Source organism: Bos javanicus, chromosome 21 (assembly GCF_032452875.1).
Source record: "Bos javanicus breed banteng chromosome 21, ARS-OSU_banteng_1.0, whole genome shotgun sequence".
Taxonomy (NCBI): Eukaryota; Metazoa; Chordata; class Mammalia; order Artiodactyla; family Bovidae; genus Bos; species Bos javanicus.
This window is the reverse complement of record NC_083888.1, coordinates 31,294,080-31,311,709: the sequence shown is the minus strand read 5'-3', so window position 1 is coordinate 31,311,709 and position 17,630 is coordinate 31,294,080. Positions and strand designations below refer to the sequence as shown.

At 37.4% G+C, this 17,630-nt stretch overlaps 1 protein-coding gene across 5 annotated transcripts in view; it reads left to right on the top strand.

Annotated features, from left to right (window-relative positions):
* Positions 1-17,630, top strand: part of SCAPER (S-phase cyclin A associated protein in the ER) — a 423,555-nt gene that overhangs the window by 285,788 nt on the left and 120,137 nt on the right. For all 5 annotated transcript variants that reach the window (XM_061394725.1, XM_061394723.1, XM_061394726.1 and 2 more), the window contains exon 25: positions 8,186-8,309. In XM_061394725.1, the coding sequence (XP_061250709.1) occupies positions 8,186-8,309 (124 nt within the window). The remainder of the gene's footprint in view (positions 1-8,185; positions 8,310-17,630) is intronic.

The following is a 17,630-nucleotide window of genomic DNA, read 5'->3' as shown; positions in this document are numbered from 1 at the left end:
AAAAACATTTTCTTCTTTTTTTAAAGTTTTATTTATTTTAGTTTCTGACGCTGGGTCTCTGATGCTGGCAGGCCTTCTCTTGTTGCAGAGATCAGGGCCTTCTCTTGTTGCGAAGCACAGGCTCTAGGGCAGGCAGGCTTCCGTAGTTGCTCTTCCCAGGCTCTAGAGCACAGGCTTAGTAGTTGTGACCCACGGGCGTAGTTGTTCCACAGCAGTTGGCATCTTCCTGGACCAGGAATCAAACCCATGTCTTCTGCATTGGCAGGCTGACTCTACCACTGAGCTACCAGGGAAGCCTGGAGAAGGCATTCTCTTATTAACCAAGACCTGCTTATCTAATTGTACTAGTTCAGTATTTGAATTTTGTTATTCTCTGTGTCAAAGAGAGGAAAGAGAGCTGTTGTATAGAAGAGTTTGAAGGAAAAATGCTTTTGAGTCCTGAAATATCAGTACAAAATTACGAGACACTTTTAGCTAGGGGATGGGGCTCCCACCCCTAGTCATTCTAATGATTGTTTAAAAGTAGAAAATGTGGCTAATAATGTATTGGTATGTTCCGCAGTTATTTCTTGTATGTTCTGCTTGAAACAAGGAAGACAGTTGTCCCTTCATGTAGACATCCCTGTGCCCAGCCAGCTCGGTGCTGTATGCTATGAGGACTCCACAAAGGATGAATCAAGGACCTGAACTAGAAATCACTCAAGAGTAGTTGTATAATAGAGTTTTCAGTGCTTTGACACTAGTCTGTTTTTAGCCTTCAGAACTGGCACATGCAGCTTTCATGTGGGCCAGGCCTTCAGGGCCAGGCCTACATCACAGGTCCCATTGCGTGAGCAGCCACTTGCTTGGTGGGTGCAGTTCAGTTCAGTTCAGTCGCTCAATCGTGTCTGACTCTTTGCAACCCCATGAATCACAGCACGCCAGGCCTCCCTGTCCATCACCAACTCCTGGAGTTTACCCAAACTCACGTCCATCGAGTCTGTGATGCCATCCAGCCATCTCATCCTCTGTCGTCCCCTTCTCCTCGTGCCCCCAATCCCTCCCAGCATCAGGGTCTTTTCCAATGAGTCAGCTCTTCGCAAGCTTGTTAGAATTCTAGCTGCAGTTGCCTCTCCCTAGTTTCAGATAATTCTTTTTGATAGTATCTAAACAAGTTGTTTTAGTTTGGAGCTTTATAATGACAAAGCATAATTTGAAAATGATGAATATAAACTATGTACCATTTATTAGATGCTTAATGCAAACAAAATGTACTTGGTAAATTATAATATGTTTGGGAGCTCTAGTTTTAATATTCATTTCACCCCTCCCTAGGAAACTGGTATTACTCCAGGTCTGTGTGTTCTGGTTCAGTCCAGATAATCTTTCCTTAAACAATATCATTTGCTAACCATCCTCTGTCATTTGTAATATTCTGTCCTTTCCTACACTTATTCACATCAAGCCCGTTCTTTCTTTCCATGAGGGCTGAAGCAATAATTTACAAAAATTCCCAGTTTATCTTTGCAGCTGTATTGTTGTGACTCCGTTACTTGGCACAGGATTTTGCTCCACAGGAACATAAAGCCTTCGCTCATTTCCATGTATATAAGTGATATGCCATCTATTATGAATAAATGCTTAATGCAAACCAAAGGCATTTGGTAAATTATAATTTATAAGTGTTCTGGTTTTAAACTGCCAATGGCAGTTGTTTTTAAATGTCTGCTTTCTTGACACTGGTATCAGATAATGGATTTGTGAACAGTGTTTTCTGAAAAGCCTTAGTCAGTATGAACCCACGTAAGGTTATAAACTTACGTACTTCCTAAGTGATATTATCAAGTCCTCTTCGGCTGCAGCTCTCTAGGGCTTTTCTATTTAACTATTTCATAACATCTTAGATACTAATCTTAATGTCTGAGGTATACTATACTTGTATTCAAATTATGTTCTTCTTGGATTAAAAAAAACAAACCCACCTTCGTGATGCCTTTTCTGTCCTCTGTTTTTCAGAGAAAACATTTTTAGTGAGAAGACCTACTGATACAAGATTCACTCATGTATTCATGATTATCTGGGTCAGAAAACCTTTATCTCCACCCCCAACCACAGTGTACTTTTGACGGAATGGACAGTAAGATTTTACTGTCTTCTCAGAAGATACTTTTAAAATCTGGGGCTTTCTGTTTGATGTTAAAAAGTGCTTCCAGTCATTTGGGTTTTAAATTACAAGGAAAGCTGCTTGGGCAGACCACCCAAGCTGGGTTCAAAGAAGTGATCGTTCTAAGACAGGTGCTCTTCAAATAGAGGTTGTCTTTCAAACAAGTTCTACTGAGTGGACAAGTTTTTCCTGACCCCTGGGATTTTTTATACTCCCCCCGCCCATTTTTTCTCATCAGAAACCAGTTTCTTTGTGGAAGTTTTCTTGGGAAGGTTTTGTAAGCATAAGACTATATAGATGTAACATTCTGCACTTTACTAGTAAATGCAGTGTCTTTAATGTAAAGCACAGAGGGCGTTAGGACAATAATCCCACACCCTGTGCTGTTTGCTTTTCCATGTGTAGATTTACTTATGCCCTGGGATATTCCACAAAAGAGTTTAGATCAGTTGTAGAGTTTTCATTGACTAAGAAAAAAGAGAGATTAGAAATCAAGACTATAAAAATATAGATCAAAATCAAAGGGAAAAGAGGATACAATAATAGAACTATAAATTCCACATGTCATTCTAAATATAGTACCCTCATTTTTGAAACTTTGAGAGATCTATAGTTGTATATATTAGTCCCACTGTACAGCTGCCATACATAAAGCAGTGTGTTATTGGCTTTATATATTACAGAACTTACATAAATTATCAACTAGACTAGAAAACCGGGAAACACATCCTGTGTATATAGTTATAGTAAAAGTGGCATTTCAAACCAGTAGAGAGAAGGTGAATTATTCAAGAATTTCTTGGGTGGGGGAGGGAATTTAGGCTTCTGCTTCATGCCACACATCAAAATAAATTTTAAATGATTTGATAGTAAATTATAAAACCATAACATTACCACACACAGTGATGATTAAATAAATGCAAATGGCTAGATACAAACATGTAGTTACCTCATCTCATGGTAAAGGATAACTTTTTAAAGGAAAAAGGGACAGGAAGAGAAAATAAATCACAAAGAATTGTTTGACTACATAAAATTGTTTAGCTTCAGTATATTAAAAATGCCTTAAAAATAATGAGCAAAATTATTGGCAGTAAATAAACTGAAAAAAAATATTAACAACATGTATTAACCCTTTGTTATAGATATATAATTAGAGAATCCTTATAAATCATTAAGAAAAAGAGAAAAATCTTCAATAAAAATTTTTAAATAGAGCATACTGGAATGACCCAGAGGGATGGGATGGGGAGGGAGGTGGGAAGGGGGTTCAGGATTGGGAACATGTGTACACCCATGGCGGATTCATGTTGATGTATGGCAAAATCAATACAATATTGTAAAGTAAAAAAAAATTTTTTTTAATTAAAAAAAAAAAAGATAAGTGTAAATGGCTACTTACATCATACCTTACCCCACAATCAATTTCATATCTTGTATTTAAATGTAAAATCTATGAAAATACCAGAAGTATTTAAATTTAAATTTACCAGAAGTAAATTTCAAAGAATATTTTTGTAATGCTGAAGTAGGAAGATTCTTCTAAGTCTGACACAGTATCCAGATATACGAAAGGGAAATTTTGACAGATTTTATCAAATAAAAATGAAACCATTCTTTATGACAAAAAGCAAAAAATATAGATAAGCAACAGACAGGAAAATTTATTTGCTGTATATGATGATAAAAGGTTCATATCAGACTTCCCTGGTGGTCCAGCGGTTAAGAATCTGCCTTGCAATGCAGGGGACATGGGTTCAGTCTCTCGTCGGGAGTTAAGACCTCACATGCCATGCCAGCACACTGCAAATACTAAGCCCGAGTGTAGCCTTTACTGACCCCACACTCTTCAGAGTCCACACACCACAACTTGAGAGTCTGTGCACCACCACAAAGATCCCGCGTACTGTAATGGAGACCTATTACAGCCAATAAACAAATAAAAAGGTTAATACCTTTGTTATTGGTAAAGTGCCTTATAAATCAATAAGAAAAAGACAACCCTCCATAGAAAAATGGGTAAAAGGTTCACAGTGATAATTAAAGAAAATATAAATGCACATTGCCAATAAGCACATGAAGTGAAAAGTCCTTAATCACACTAGCAATTAAAGAAATGCAACCTTTAACATTTTTAGCTGTCAGATGAGTAACAGATTTTAAAAATGAAAGTGTCTGATGTTAGTGAAAACATGGATGAACTTTTTCTGGGAGTATAAATTGATTTAAAATACTTTTTTTCTGGAAGGCAGTTTGAATTTTGCAATGTCTATCAAAAATCTTAAAGTAAATCTTCATATCCTTTGAACCACATTGTCATTACTGAACATTTACTCTCAGGAGGCAGAAGGATTTGCTCAGCACAGCTGTGGTGAACGTTGGCTGTGCAGTGAGCACCTCCTGTCCTTATGGAGTTCCCAGGCACAGTGTGGCCCTCCTCTGCAGTGCGTGAGCATACCAGTGTCCGCTTCCCAGTGCTCTTTGTGTCTAGGATATAAACTTGTGACCTAGGCTTCACCACCCAGCATAGCCACTCCAGACTTTTACTCTGAGGCTAATAAAGTAAGAAGCAAGGACATCCCAAACGCTATTCCTTTGACAGTTGCAGGCAGCTGCATCTGTTGTCCAAGGTCATAGTGTGAGTTCAAGCTGTGACATATGGTGCCCGGAGTTTTTTGTTTTGTTTTGTTTTGTTTTAGCGGATCAGGTTCCTGGTGTGTGATTTGGATATTGGTCCATGCAGTATAACTTTGATGCCTGTGTTTTCTAAATCCTATGATATACCCAAAGCTTGTCAGTTAATTTCCTTCCTGTTTAAATCAACCAGAGCTTTCTTCCCCTGGCTTGTAACTAAGAACTCTGACTATTAAAACAGGGTTGCCATTATGTTGAAAATTGGATACAATAGTAAGAAATTGATTGATGTAAAATTTTACATACACTGGATGATCCTCTTCCTTCTTTTAAAAGCTACAGTACTTCTTAGTTTAAGCAGTTTAATCAGAAAAGGAATTTAAAATAAGAAATTGGATGCTTACAAATCTGTTGGAAAAGGTTGCAGGCCTGTTTATTGACTCCAGAACAATACCAAACGTATCCACTGGGGGCACTGCTCCCTCTGAGGCCAAAAAAGGAAGGAAGGAAGAAGCTAATGCCACACACAACTTTCTCCCACACTCAGGAAACCACAATGGGTATTGGAAGCTGCAGATCAGAGATTAGGAAATCAAATAGTACAAGTTACCCCACTGGTTCTTGACACACAGAATCTGGAAAAGGGAGCCTGAGTCTACTGCAGGGAAGCCTCACATTTCCAAACCTTGCTTGATGACAGCCAACAGCAAAAGATGGCCTTGGCTCACTTCACCCTCCAAATCTCGTAAAGTACCATTTGTGTAGGGGGGAAAACTCTTGCATATGCACAGACTCCTGGAAGGATATGTGCACTAGTAACCGTGGTGATTTCTAAGGTAGGGAAATGAGGGGCTGAAGGACATAAGTAAGGGGGAGGCACTTTTCACCATGCTTCTTGGTTGTGTGTTGTGCTAAGGTCATCACTCCTAGTCAGAAAGGTACCAAGTTCATCGTATTGGTGTTAAAGCGCAGGAGTGTTTCCTGTACTCCAAGGGCACACACCCCCAGGCCTCTGAGGAGTATTTCAAGGCTCTTTGAGAGGAGAACAGAGTAGGTCTCTGGGTCTACTTCTACTTCAGTCAGAGCAACTCTGATTTTATCTGTTCTTTGGTTTAAGCTTCTGAAAAAGATTTCGTTAGCTGTTAAGCTTCTGAGTAAGAAAGTAAGAAAGCTGCTTTTGTAAAAAATTGAAGACTGGTGTTATGGAAGAATATTAAATATCATGGAGAAATATTCATTTTACACATATTAACTAAGTGAATATTTCTGAGACGAGAAGACTGGAAGTACAAGTACCAAATCACCTCTTCATAGTTTTTTACTGTTTATTTGTGCTCTCTTTCTCACAGTTATTACAATTATCTTTAAAATTATTTTTATAATCACAATTACATGTTATTTTTTTACCTGAAAAGAAAAGCACTCTTGCCAAATCTAAATGTGTTAGCTAATAAATGAAATAGTGCTGAATGGCATTTGTGGGGGATTTGTTAGGTAGAACCTCCAACTGATGTGTCGTAAATGAGTTACACGTAGGCCAGGATTTCCTGTACAATCCTCAGGGGTTAAGTCAGGCTGGAGCTGAGCCTCCTCCTGCTCCCTTCAACTTAGAGTCCTTTCATTGTTCATGCCAGTATTCCATGTAAAAATTTACGAAGCATGGTGCTTTATTATTCTGGAAATTACAGGTTTCATAGCATGCTTTAATTTGATTTGATTTTTAACTGTTTTAATTGTGACTTATTCATAACAAGAATAATAAGATTAATAACTCTAATGAACCTATCATTATGAATTATTTAACCACGTGCCAGACACCATCCTAAGTACTTTGCATCTATTATTTCATTTAATTCTGATGATGACCATGTGAAGGTTAGGTATTATTATCTCAGTTTTACAGATAAGAAATTGGATGCTAAGATATAAATGAGTAACTTGCTAAAACCTCAAATGACAGAACTAGGTTTCTAACCTAGTATCTTATTCCAGTATCTCTCCTCTTAACCAACATACTCTAATGCTCAAGTTTCAGGAACCTATCAATTATGTTGAAGCAAGTACCACTATATCAGACAAACAGATGATTACAACAGGGGCTGTCTTTACCATCTTTCTCCCACTAGAGCATCAGCTCCATGAGAACAGAGAGCTTGTCTGTCTTGTCTACCTAGCACAATGCCTGAAAAATCATAGGGAATTACATATTTGTTGAACAAATGAATACTTACATGTTGATTCTTAGACTCATGCTTCTCAACTCTGCCTGTACATCAGAATTGCTCATAGAGCTTTTGAAACATGCTGAATGTCTAGAGCCCTCCCATTCCCACTAGCATCTCCAGGGGAGGAATTCAGGCAAGTCTGTATCTTTAAAGATATACAGGTGATGCTAGTGCTCTGTCAAACTCTAGAGCCCCTATTCCAGAGCAGTGGTCTGGAATTTTGTTTAAAAAAAGTGAAATTCATTAAAACACAAATTGCTGGACCCCACCCCCAAAGTTTCTAGTGTTTAGTAGATCTGGGGTGAAGTCTGAGAATTTGCATTTCTGCAAGTTTCCAGGTGATATTGATGCTACCGGTCTATGGTTCACACGTAAAGAATTATTGTTTTAGAGGATTGGTTGTAAGGGACTAAATCAAAACATTTGTACATAGGACTTAAGCAGGGGATTTAGTGAGGCCAGAATCAACATTGATCACTCAGGCAGTGCAGGTTAATTACAGTTTTCAAAGCACTCACAAGAATGCCCATTGAATTTGTTGCTCCAAAAATTCCTTTGAAAAATGGGATATAATTTTTTAATCCCAAGGGACAAGGAAAAAAAACACATTTCTTTGATGGGTTTGACCCGAGACTGTTCACTCTGTAGGTCCTCCCCTGCTGAGGCACTCTGGGTCTGTCCATACAATCTCTGAGCAGGTGTGGCCTCACTCCCCAGACCTCTGCAGTTCTTGTCTCACAAGGGAAAACCTGTAGTTTCTCTTCGTGTGTTCTCCTTTCCTTCATTATCTGCCCTTGTCAACCAGGAGACCTGGAAACAGGAGGTTTGGCACACTCTTTTTTCCAGATACTGTTAAAAAATTCTAGATCCCAAAATTCCTGGGTAACATCTAATCTTAGATTATTAGGACATTGTCAGTAGATGGGTAAGTACATTTCCATTGCCTGCTGCTGCATTAATAAGAGGCAAGAATTCCTTTCTAATGAACACTAGGCTGTGGATAAAAATTAAAAGCTTTTATGTCTAGCTGATGGACCTTGCACCTAGTAATATTTGGGTTGGTTTTTTAAGAGTGATTTCTATCCCATGCCTGCTGCTTTTATACCATTCATTTTGTGTATTTCACATTGTTTAGAGAAGAACTGCACAAGTTTTATAAATGGTGTTTTTCTCCTTGTGTTAGGTCTCTTTGCAATGCAATCAATGTTTACAACCTCACCTGCAATAACTGTTCAGAAAACTGCACTGATGTTCTGTTTAGTAACAAGATTACCTTCTTAATGGACCTCCTCATACACCAGTTGACGGTATGTAATATTATTGCTTTGAATTAGAAGCAGTTAAGATTTGAAAAATATCCCCTATGGAGAAAACTAAAAGAAGCCATCTTATTTATTCTCCAGATTGAAAAAAAAGTGAAGATGATTGGGAGAGTAAAATAGGAACTGGCAGAAAAACCTCTTCATTTGAAAATCTTATAATGCATTCTCCTAAGTCCCAGTGTTTGATGGATAATGTACCTGTAGCACTTGCCGAGATCACAGATTTCCATGGTTAGACTGGGACTTTGGAATGAGTTAGGCTCAAAGCCGTATCTCTGAGGTCATAGAAACTAGTGCTGTACAAGGGAAGAAAGTCTCATAACCTCTCTTGCCAGCTCAGTTTAAAGGGTCAGTTTGTGTTTAACTTGGTAAGAAACATAAAGAAAGGGAAGTAATGCCTCAGTGATGAGGCAGGGTGAATGGTGGGAGAAGATATTAAAGAAAATGGATTTTTTTTAAAAGGTCAATTTAAGACGGACTTTTTGAGGGCTCTTGATGTATTTTTTGAAGCAAGAAATTCCTCTGTCACAAAGGGGCAAACCTGTTATACTTTTGAAATAGGAGCAAGCAGCCAATTGTAGCCTTAAATTTTCCTTCAGTCCACAGATGTTGAAAGAGGTAAGCTCAGGATAATATCCAAAGGTTTAGGTCTGTCAACTGCAGCCTCCAGAACACAGCCCTGGGACCAGAAGTTTCCTGGTGAAGTTTCTGAGCCCCTGAGGTATTGGCACAAAATCACTCTCAAGCTGCAAGTTTATAACACAGGAGATTTATTTTTCAGAACCGATTTATTTTACTCAGCACGTAGTTCTAATAGCTTTTCCCTAAACTGTGAGCCTTTTGCTCTCTTTCCTTCTCCATCTGGTTAATTTCTACATCCTGAGACCTTTACTAAGACATAATGGCACTTTCTTCATGAAACCTTCCCCAGCCTGACCCTCTCCCCAAGTCCAGGTTAGGTGTTCTTATATGCTCCGATACATTAGGTCATTCATAGGATTAATCACATTGAATGTAATCAGCTGCTTACTTGTCCATTTCCCCAACTAGCCATAAAATCAATGAGGACAGGAGGTGATTCATCACTTTCTCCAAAATCCTAAAACAGGGCCTGACACAGTAGGTTCAGCACATTGTTGATGAATATATAAGTAAACAAATGGATTCCCATATGTTTCAAGCTGAAAATCAGAAAGGAAATGATGAGGCTCTTACCTGCTCTTCTCATGACAAAGAGAAGGGACAGCAGTGAGAAAGGACAAAAACACAGACCTAGAACAATGCAGTGCAATAAGGGTTGTTTATGATGACACTGAGTCATCACTTGAGGGCTAAGTTATATATGGTTTATCTATAAAATAAGGCATTGAAATACAGGTAATGGATTTTAGCAAAAATTTCTATCAGAAATATTTCAAAGCCAGGGACAAGGAGAAAGACTTAGCATTTGTTGTATGACCTTATGTCCCAGGCATTTTAATATATTTTGCCTCATTTCATTTTTAAAACAAAGTCAGTGTTAGTATACTGCTTTACAGGTGAAGAAACTTGAGTCTGAGAAAGGTTGACTTGCCCAGGGCTACATGGATAGTCATGGAGTCAAGAGCCCAAGCTAGGTCTGTCAAACCCCAGTCGAGGGACATTCTGCACAAAAATTGACTCATTTTTCAAAAGTGTCAGTGTCATGAAAGACATAGAAAAGTTGAAGAACTGTCACAGATTGGAGGAATCTAAGGAGATCTGACAATGAAATGTAACGTGGGATCCTAGATTAGAAAAAGGATGTTCGTGAGAAAACCTGAAACTTCAAATAAGGTCTGTAGAATAGTTAATTTTATTGGCTCAATGTTGATTTCTTGCTTTCAGTAATTATACCGTGGTTTTTCAAAATGTTAGCAGTAGGGATACGGATGAAGGGAACTCTACTATTTTTGCAGCATATCCCATTTTAAAGTCTTCTTGCTTATTCCTTCACATTTCAAAGCCATTCTCTTCTGTTACTTTACCCTGTTCAAAGTATATAATTTCTATGGTTCCATTACCAATTTTAAATTATTTCAAAATAAGAAGTGGGAAAAAAAAAAAAAAAACCCATGCTCTCCAACTATTCCATGCCGCATTATCTGAAAGAATTTACTGTGTGAAACCTGTTCTTATATTGGTAATGGAAGAAGATACATAAATGTACTTTGAACAGAACAAGCAACAAAAGGGAATGGTGTTTGAAATGTGAAGGAATGAGCAAGAAGACTTACAGACAAGATCTTCCATCCTAGCTCTTCATTCTTTTCTGATCATAACCTGTTCTCATCATATAAGGTAGTTTGTTTATTCTCTCACTTAATAATTATAAGTGCCTACTATTTCCAGTTGCAGAGAAGTGTAGGGTATGATCCTGAGCATCCAGGAAATTCCTGCTTTGGAGTAGGAACAGATATGTAGGTTGCACATAAAAATGGTGTGATGTCAGCCTGTACAGAGTATGGTGAAGCACAGAGAAAGGAGGTCGGTAGCCTCTGCCCGGGACATCACAAAGCTAGACCGTAGCTCCTCATAATAGCTTTCATTTATTAAGTGCCTACCATGTGCCAGGAGCTTGTAAGTAGCTTGATCCTTTCCCTCTACTTTGAAAGCCCCAGTTTCCTTTGAATAATATTCCCTTACTTGTGACCTCAAGATTTCTTAACACTCGGAAAGCTTTTAATCTCCCAACCAATGAATTTCACCGCATTCTATGTTTATTTTGTTCAGTTTAGAACTTGAATCCTGGGACATTAGTTTGTCAAACACATTTTATCCCTCCTTCCCTTAAACGTGGCACTTCCTGGTCTTTACTGTTCTTTTTGGCTTTTTATTCTCTGTCAATTCTAATACTGCTGTGATGGAGTTTGTGATAATTGAAAGAGGTGGGTATATTTTCTAAGTTGGAGAGGTAGAGGTGGTGGTGGTTATTTTTACATTTCTGGAAATCACTTGTGAATTTACATTTTTATTGCTACCTTGTTTTGATGTACGTGTAACTGAAATATGGATCACTAACTTGTAAGTACCCTTTCAGCAAAGGGTAGGAAACTGTCATCACACATTTTCCAGAAGGATTATAAAGAAGCATAAAAGAAGTTAATTAATTAAGATCTGATGGAATTTATATGACAACTGATTATAGGGCAGGTCAGCCTTTCTTCAGCAAACTGAGATGGTTTAGGAGGCTTTTCTCCCCTAATCTAGCTGTTTGGAGTTTGTTTTAGCATTCTTGTACTGCATCTCAATTATGTGCAAAGTGTTGTACAGATGCCAGGATTACAGAGGTGAATTGGACACAGTTCCTTCATTCTAGAAGCCCACGGTTGAAGAATGAGCAACTTGCATACATTAATATTAAAGAAAAGCTGTGAGAAGTTCTGTAACATAATCAGAGCTACAGAGTAGTGCATACAGCCTAGAAAAGTACCTGGCACATAAGGAAATGCCTGCTAAATATTTGATGAATGAGTGAATGAGTTCTAACTTGGAGTATTGGAGACTTTCAGGGAGAATTTGGATTTGCCTATGCCTTGAAGGGTAGAAATTCTACAATTGTGGATTATGATTTTTACAAAAGCCAAATTAGCATGGGTGGCACTGAAAAAGTATGTGTTTTTTCTTGCAGTATAGATTCAAAGTAGGATTTTTAGGATAAGGTCTTGAGGAATTTATTTGGAGCCCTATAAATACAGTACATTTAGATAGGCATTATCTTCAAAAAGTATGAAAACTTTAAACTATGTTAAAGCAGATTTCAATAACTGAGTGTTAAGAATCTTCTCTGTGCCTAAATCATTACACTGCAGAGGAAAGTGTAATATCAAGGCCTCTACCTTCAAAATGTCTCCTTAAGGAGACTACACATGACCATTAGAAGGCAATAAAAAGACCAGTGAAAAAGAGCAAACTGGCAAAATAGATAGTCCCAGTTCTCATTCCCAAAGAAACACTTAGCAACTATATACAAACTAAAATACCGTATAAACTCGATGATATAAATCAAAGCAAGATCCTCTATGACCCACCTCCTAGAGTAAAGGAAATAAAAACAAAATAAACAACTGGGACCTGATTAAACTTGAAAGCTTTTGCACAGCAAAGGAAACCAAAAGCAAGGTGAAAAGACAACCCTCAGAATTGGAGAAAATAATAGCAAAGGAAACAACTGACAAAGGATTAATTTCCAAAATATACAAGTAGCTCATGCAATTCAATACCAGAAAAGCAAGCAACCCAATCAAAAAGTGGGAAAAAGACCTAAACAGACATTTCTCCAAAGAAGACATACAGACAGCTAAGAAACACGTGAAAAGATGCTCAACATCACTCATTATTAGAGAAATGCAAATCAAAACTGCAATGAGATATCACCTCACACCAGTGAGAATGACCATCATCAAAAAGTCTACAAACAATAAATGCTGGAGAGTGTGTGGAGAAAAGGGACCACTCTTGCTCTGTTGCTGGGAATGTAAACTGATACAGCCACTATGGAAGACGGTATAGAGATTCCTTAAGAAACTAGGAATAAAACCACCATACGACCCAGCAATCCCACTCTTAAGCATATACCCTGAGGAAACCAAAATTGAAAAAGACACGTATCCCATTGTTCATTGCAGCACTATTTGCAATAGCTAGAACATGGAAGCAACCTAGAAGTCCATCAACAGATGAATGGATAAAAAAGTTGTGGTACATACACACAATGGAATATTACTCAGCCACAAAGAGGAACACATTTGAGTCAGTTCTAATGAGGTAAATAAACCTGGAACCTATTATACAGAGTGAAGTAAGTCAGAAAGAGAAAGATAAATATCACATTCTAATGCATATATATATATATATATGGAATCTAGAAAAATGGTACTGACAGGGCAGCAATGGAGAAACAGACATAGAGAATAGACTTATGGACATGGGGAGAGGGGAGGAGAGGGTGAGATGTATGGAAAGAGTAGTATGGAAACTTACATTACCATATGTGAAATAGATAGCCAACAGGAATTTGCTGTATGGCTCAGGAAACTCAAATACAGGCTCTGTATCAACCTAGAGGGATGGGATGGGGAGCGATATGGGAGGGAGGTTCAAAAGGGAGTGGATATATGTATACCTGTGACTGATTCATGTTGAGGTTTGACAGAAAACAACAAAATTCTGTGAAGCAATTATCCTTCAATAAAAAATAAATTAATTTAAAAAAATATCATTATGAGAACTCCAGAAAACAGTTTAGATATTACAATACACAAGGTGATCTCAAGGCCAGGAACAACCACACTGGTGTGAGTAAGAAAAACTAATTTGCTTTACTCACAATCTCTCCTCTCTCGAGTTGGCACAGCTTGGCATTGGAAGATGATACCCCAGCTCATGGTTCTCTGCTTTAAAGGGAGAGGAGTTGAGTGTGAGTCCAGCATTCTGGCTTTTTGGAGGGCTGCCCAAGGGACTTGTATCTGCCTCACCTGACTCATGGCACTGCCAGGAAGCTGGGATACTTTGAATGCCTGGCAGCCCTTGAGAACAGCAGAAAGCAGGGCAGCTTACTACTGAGAATCAGAGAACCTGCAGTGCTACAGACAGACACTAGAGGGAGCAAGAGATTACGATCTCTTCAGAAAGAAGCCAGCCAGGCCTTCTAATTAAGAAATTGCACATGCAGGCCCAGAGAAGTCCTGCCCCCTATAAAAATGCTTCATAGAACCTCTGACTCCCTAGTCAAGGGAATTGGTGTCTTCCCCCTTTACAAAGCCACTATGTACAGTCTAAAAGTGATACCTATTTTTTCAAATGTGCAGATTCCAACACAAAGTTACAAGACACACAAAGAAAAAGGGAAGCATGGCCCCTACAAAGAACAAGATAAATCTTCAACCAACCCTAAAGAAGCAGGTATATGAATAATGTGACAAATATTCAAAATAATTATTCTAGAGGTATTCTGTGAACTCAGAAAAATGATATATGAACAAAATGAAAATTAAAAAGAGATAGAAAATATAAAAAGAACCAAATAGAAGTTTTAGAGCTAAAGAATAAATTATTGAACTGAAAAAACTAGAGGAATTCAAGATCAGCCTTGATCAAACAGAAGAAAGAATCATTGAACTAAAAGATAGGTGATTTGAAATTATCTAATCGAGAATAAAAATAAAAAGGAATGAAAAAAAGCCCGAGGGACTTACGCTGTACTGTAAAGTAGACCAAGATGTATATTATGGTGGTCACAAAAGGAGAAAGAGACAGAGACAATGGGGCAGAAAACTTATTTAAATAAATAATGACCTAAAATTTCCCAGTCTAGTGAAGGAAAGGGAATCCAATTTCAACAAGTCCAACAGGTCCTAACTTTGGTGAACCCAAGAAATCTCACATAGACACATTATAATCAATTATCAGAAGTCAAAAATAGAATTTTGTATGCAGCAAAAGGAAATCAGCTTGTCACATGCAGAAGAACTCTCATAAAACAGTGTATTTCACACCAGAAGACCTACAGTCCAGAAGGGAGTGGGATGTTATAGTCAAAATGATAAAAGAAAAAAAAATGCCAACCAAGAACACTACATCCAGCAAAACTATCCTTCAAAAAATGAAAGAGAAATAAAAACTTTCCCAGATAAACAAAAGCTAAGGAAATTCATCACCACTACTAGACCTACTTGATAAGAAATTCTCAAAGGAGCCCTGAAAGTAGGAGGAAAAAAAAAAAAAGACACTAAAGAGCAGCATGGAAGCATGTGATAGTATAAAGCTCACTGATAAATGTGAACATAAAGACAAATACTGGGGGCTGTAATACTGTAAAGTGAAAGGAAAGTGAAGTCGCTCAGTCGTGTCCGACTCTTTGTGACCCCATGGACTGTAGCCCACCAGGCTCTTCCGTCCATGGGATTTTCCAGGCAAGAGTACTGGGGTGGGTTGCCATTTCCTTCTCCAGGAGATCTTCCCAACCCAGGGATTGAACCTGAATCTCCTGCATTGTAGGCAGACGCTTTACCATCTGGGAAGTAATACTGTGATGGGGGGTTAAATCAGTGTTAATCCTGACACAGAAATTAAAAGACCAAACTGTTAAAATAGCCATAAGTATAAAAGTATGTTAATGGATACATGATTTAAAGTATGTACTTTGCGATATGAAAAACATAATATATTGAGGGGAGAGAAGTAAAAGTATAACATATTTGTATGTGATTGATATTAAGTTATCAGGTTGAAATAGATTATTATAAATGGCAACCACAGGGAAAAATACCTATAGAAGATACTCAGAAGAAAATGAGAAAGGAAACAAAGCATGTTACTACAAAGGAAGATGGCAGAAGAGGAATGAGGGGCAAAATAACCGTATAAGACATAAAATAATTGACAAAATGGCAATAGGTATTCCTTCTCTATCAGTAATTACTTTCAATGTAAGTGGTTTACTCTCCAATAAAAAGGCACACACTGGCTGAATGGATAAAAACACAAGATCTGACTATCTTTTGTCAACAACAGACTTACTTTAAATTTAAGGACACACATAAGCTGAAAGTGAAAGAATTGAAAACGATAATTCATGCAAATGGTAACGACAAGAGAACAGAGGTAGCCATCCCTATATCAGACAAAATAGACTTAAAAGTCAAAACTCTCAGAAGAGATAAAGAAGAACATTATATAGTAATAAAAGGTCAATTTTTAAGGAAGGTGTAACAATTGTAAATACACATGCACCCATCAGAGCACTCAAATATAAGAAGCAAGTATAGAGGAACTGAAGAAAGAAGATGACAATAGCTCAGTTAAAGTAGATTTCAATACCCCACTTTCAATAATGCATAAACATCTAGAAAGCAAACCATTAAGTAAACAGAGGATTTGAACAGTGTTGTAGGCTGCATGGACCTAATACACATATATAAAATATTCTACCCACCAGCAGAATACACATTTTCTCAAGCACACATGGAACATTTTTCAGGATGGATCACACATTAGGTCACAAAACAAGTAAATGAATTTAAGATGACAGGTGTATTTTCTGACCACAATGGAATGAAAATAGAAATTAATAACAGAAGGAAAACTGGAAAATTCACAAACATATGGAAATTAAACAACTTGATAAAAAAACAGTGGATGAAAGAAGAAATTAAAAGAGAAACTAAATAGTATCTTTAAGACAAATTAAATTATGGCATACAAAAACTTATGGAGTGCTGTAAAAGCAGTGCTGAGAGGAAAGTTCATAGCAATAAATACCTGAATTAAAAAGGAAGAAAATCAGAATCCAACAACACATTAAAAAGATCATACACCATGACCAAGTGGGCTTTATCCCAGGGATGCAAGGATTCTTCAGTATCCACAAATCAATCAATGTAATACACCACATTAACAAATTGAAAAATAAAAAACATATGATTATCTCAATAGATGCAGAGAAAGCCTTTGACAAAATTCAACATCCACTTATAATAAAAACTCTCCAGAAAGCAGGAATAGAAGGAACATACCTCAACATAATAAAAGCTATATATGACAAACCCACAGCAAACATCCTCAATGGTGAAAAATTGAAAGCATTTCCTCTAAAGTCAGGAATAAGACAAGGGTGCCCACTTTCACCATTACTATTCAACATAGTTTTGGAAGTTTTGGCCACAGCAGTCAGAGCAGAAAAAGAAATAAAAGGAATCCAAATTGGAAAAGAAGAAGTAAAACTCTCACTGTTTGCAGATGACATGATCCTCTACATAGAAAACCCTAAAGACTCCACCAGAAAATTACTAGAACTAATCAATGATTATAGTAAAGTTGCAGGATATAAAATCAACACACAGAAATCCCTTGCATTCCTATACACTAATAATGAGAAAACAGAAAGAGACATTAAGGAAACAATTCCATTCACCATTGCAACGGAAAGAATAAAATACTTAGGAATATATCTACCTAAAGAAACTAAAGACCTATATATAGAAAACTATAAAACACTGGTGAAAGAAATCAAAGAGGACACTAATAGATGGAGAAATATACCATGTTCATGGATTGGAAGAATCAATATAGTGAAAATGAGTATACTACCCAAAGCAATTTATAGATTCAATGCAATCCCTATCAAGCTACCAATGGTATTCTTCACAGAGCTAGAACAAATAATTTCACAATTTGTATGGAAATACAAAAAACCTCAAATAGCCAAAGCTATCTTGAGAAAGAAGAATGGAACTGGAGGAATCAACCTACCTGACTTCAGGCTCTATTACAAAGCCACAGTTATCA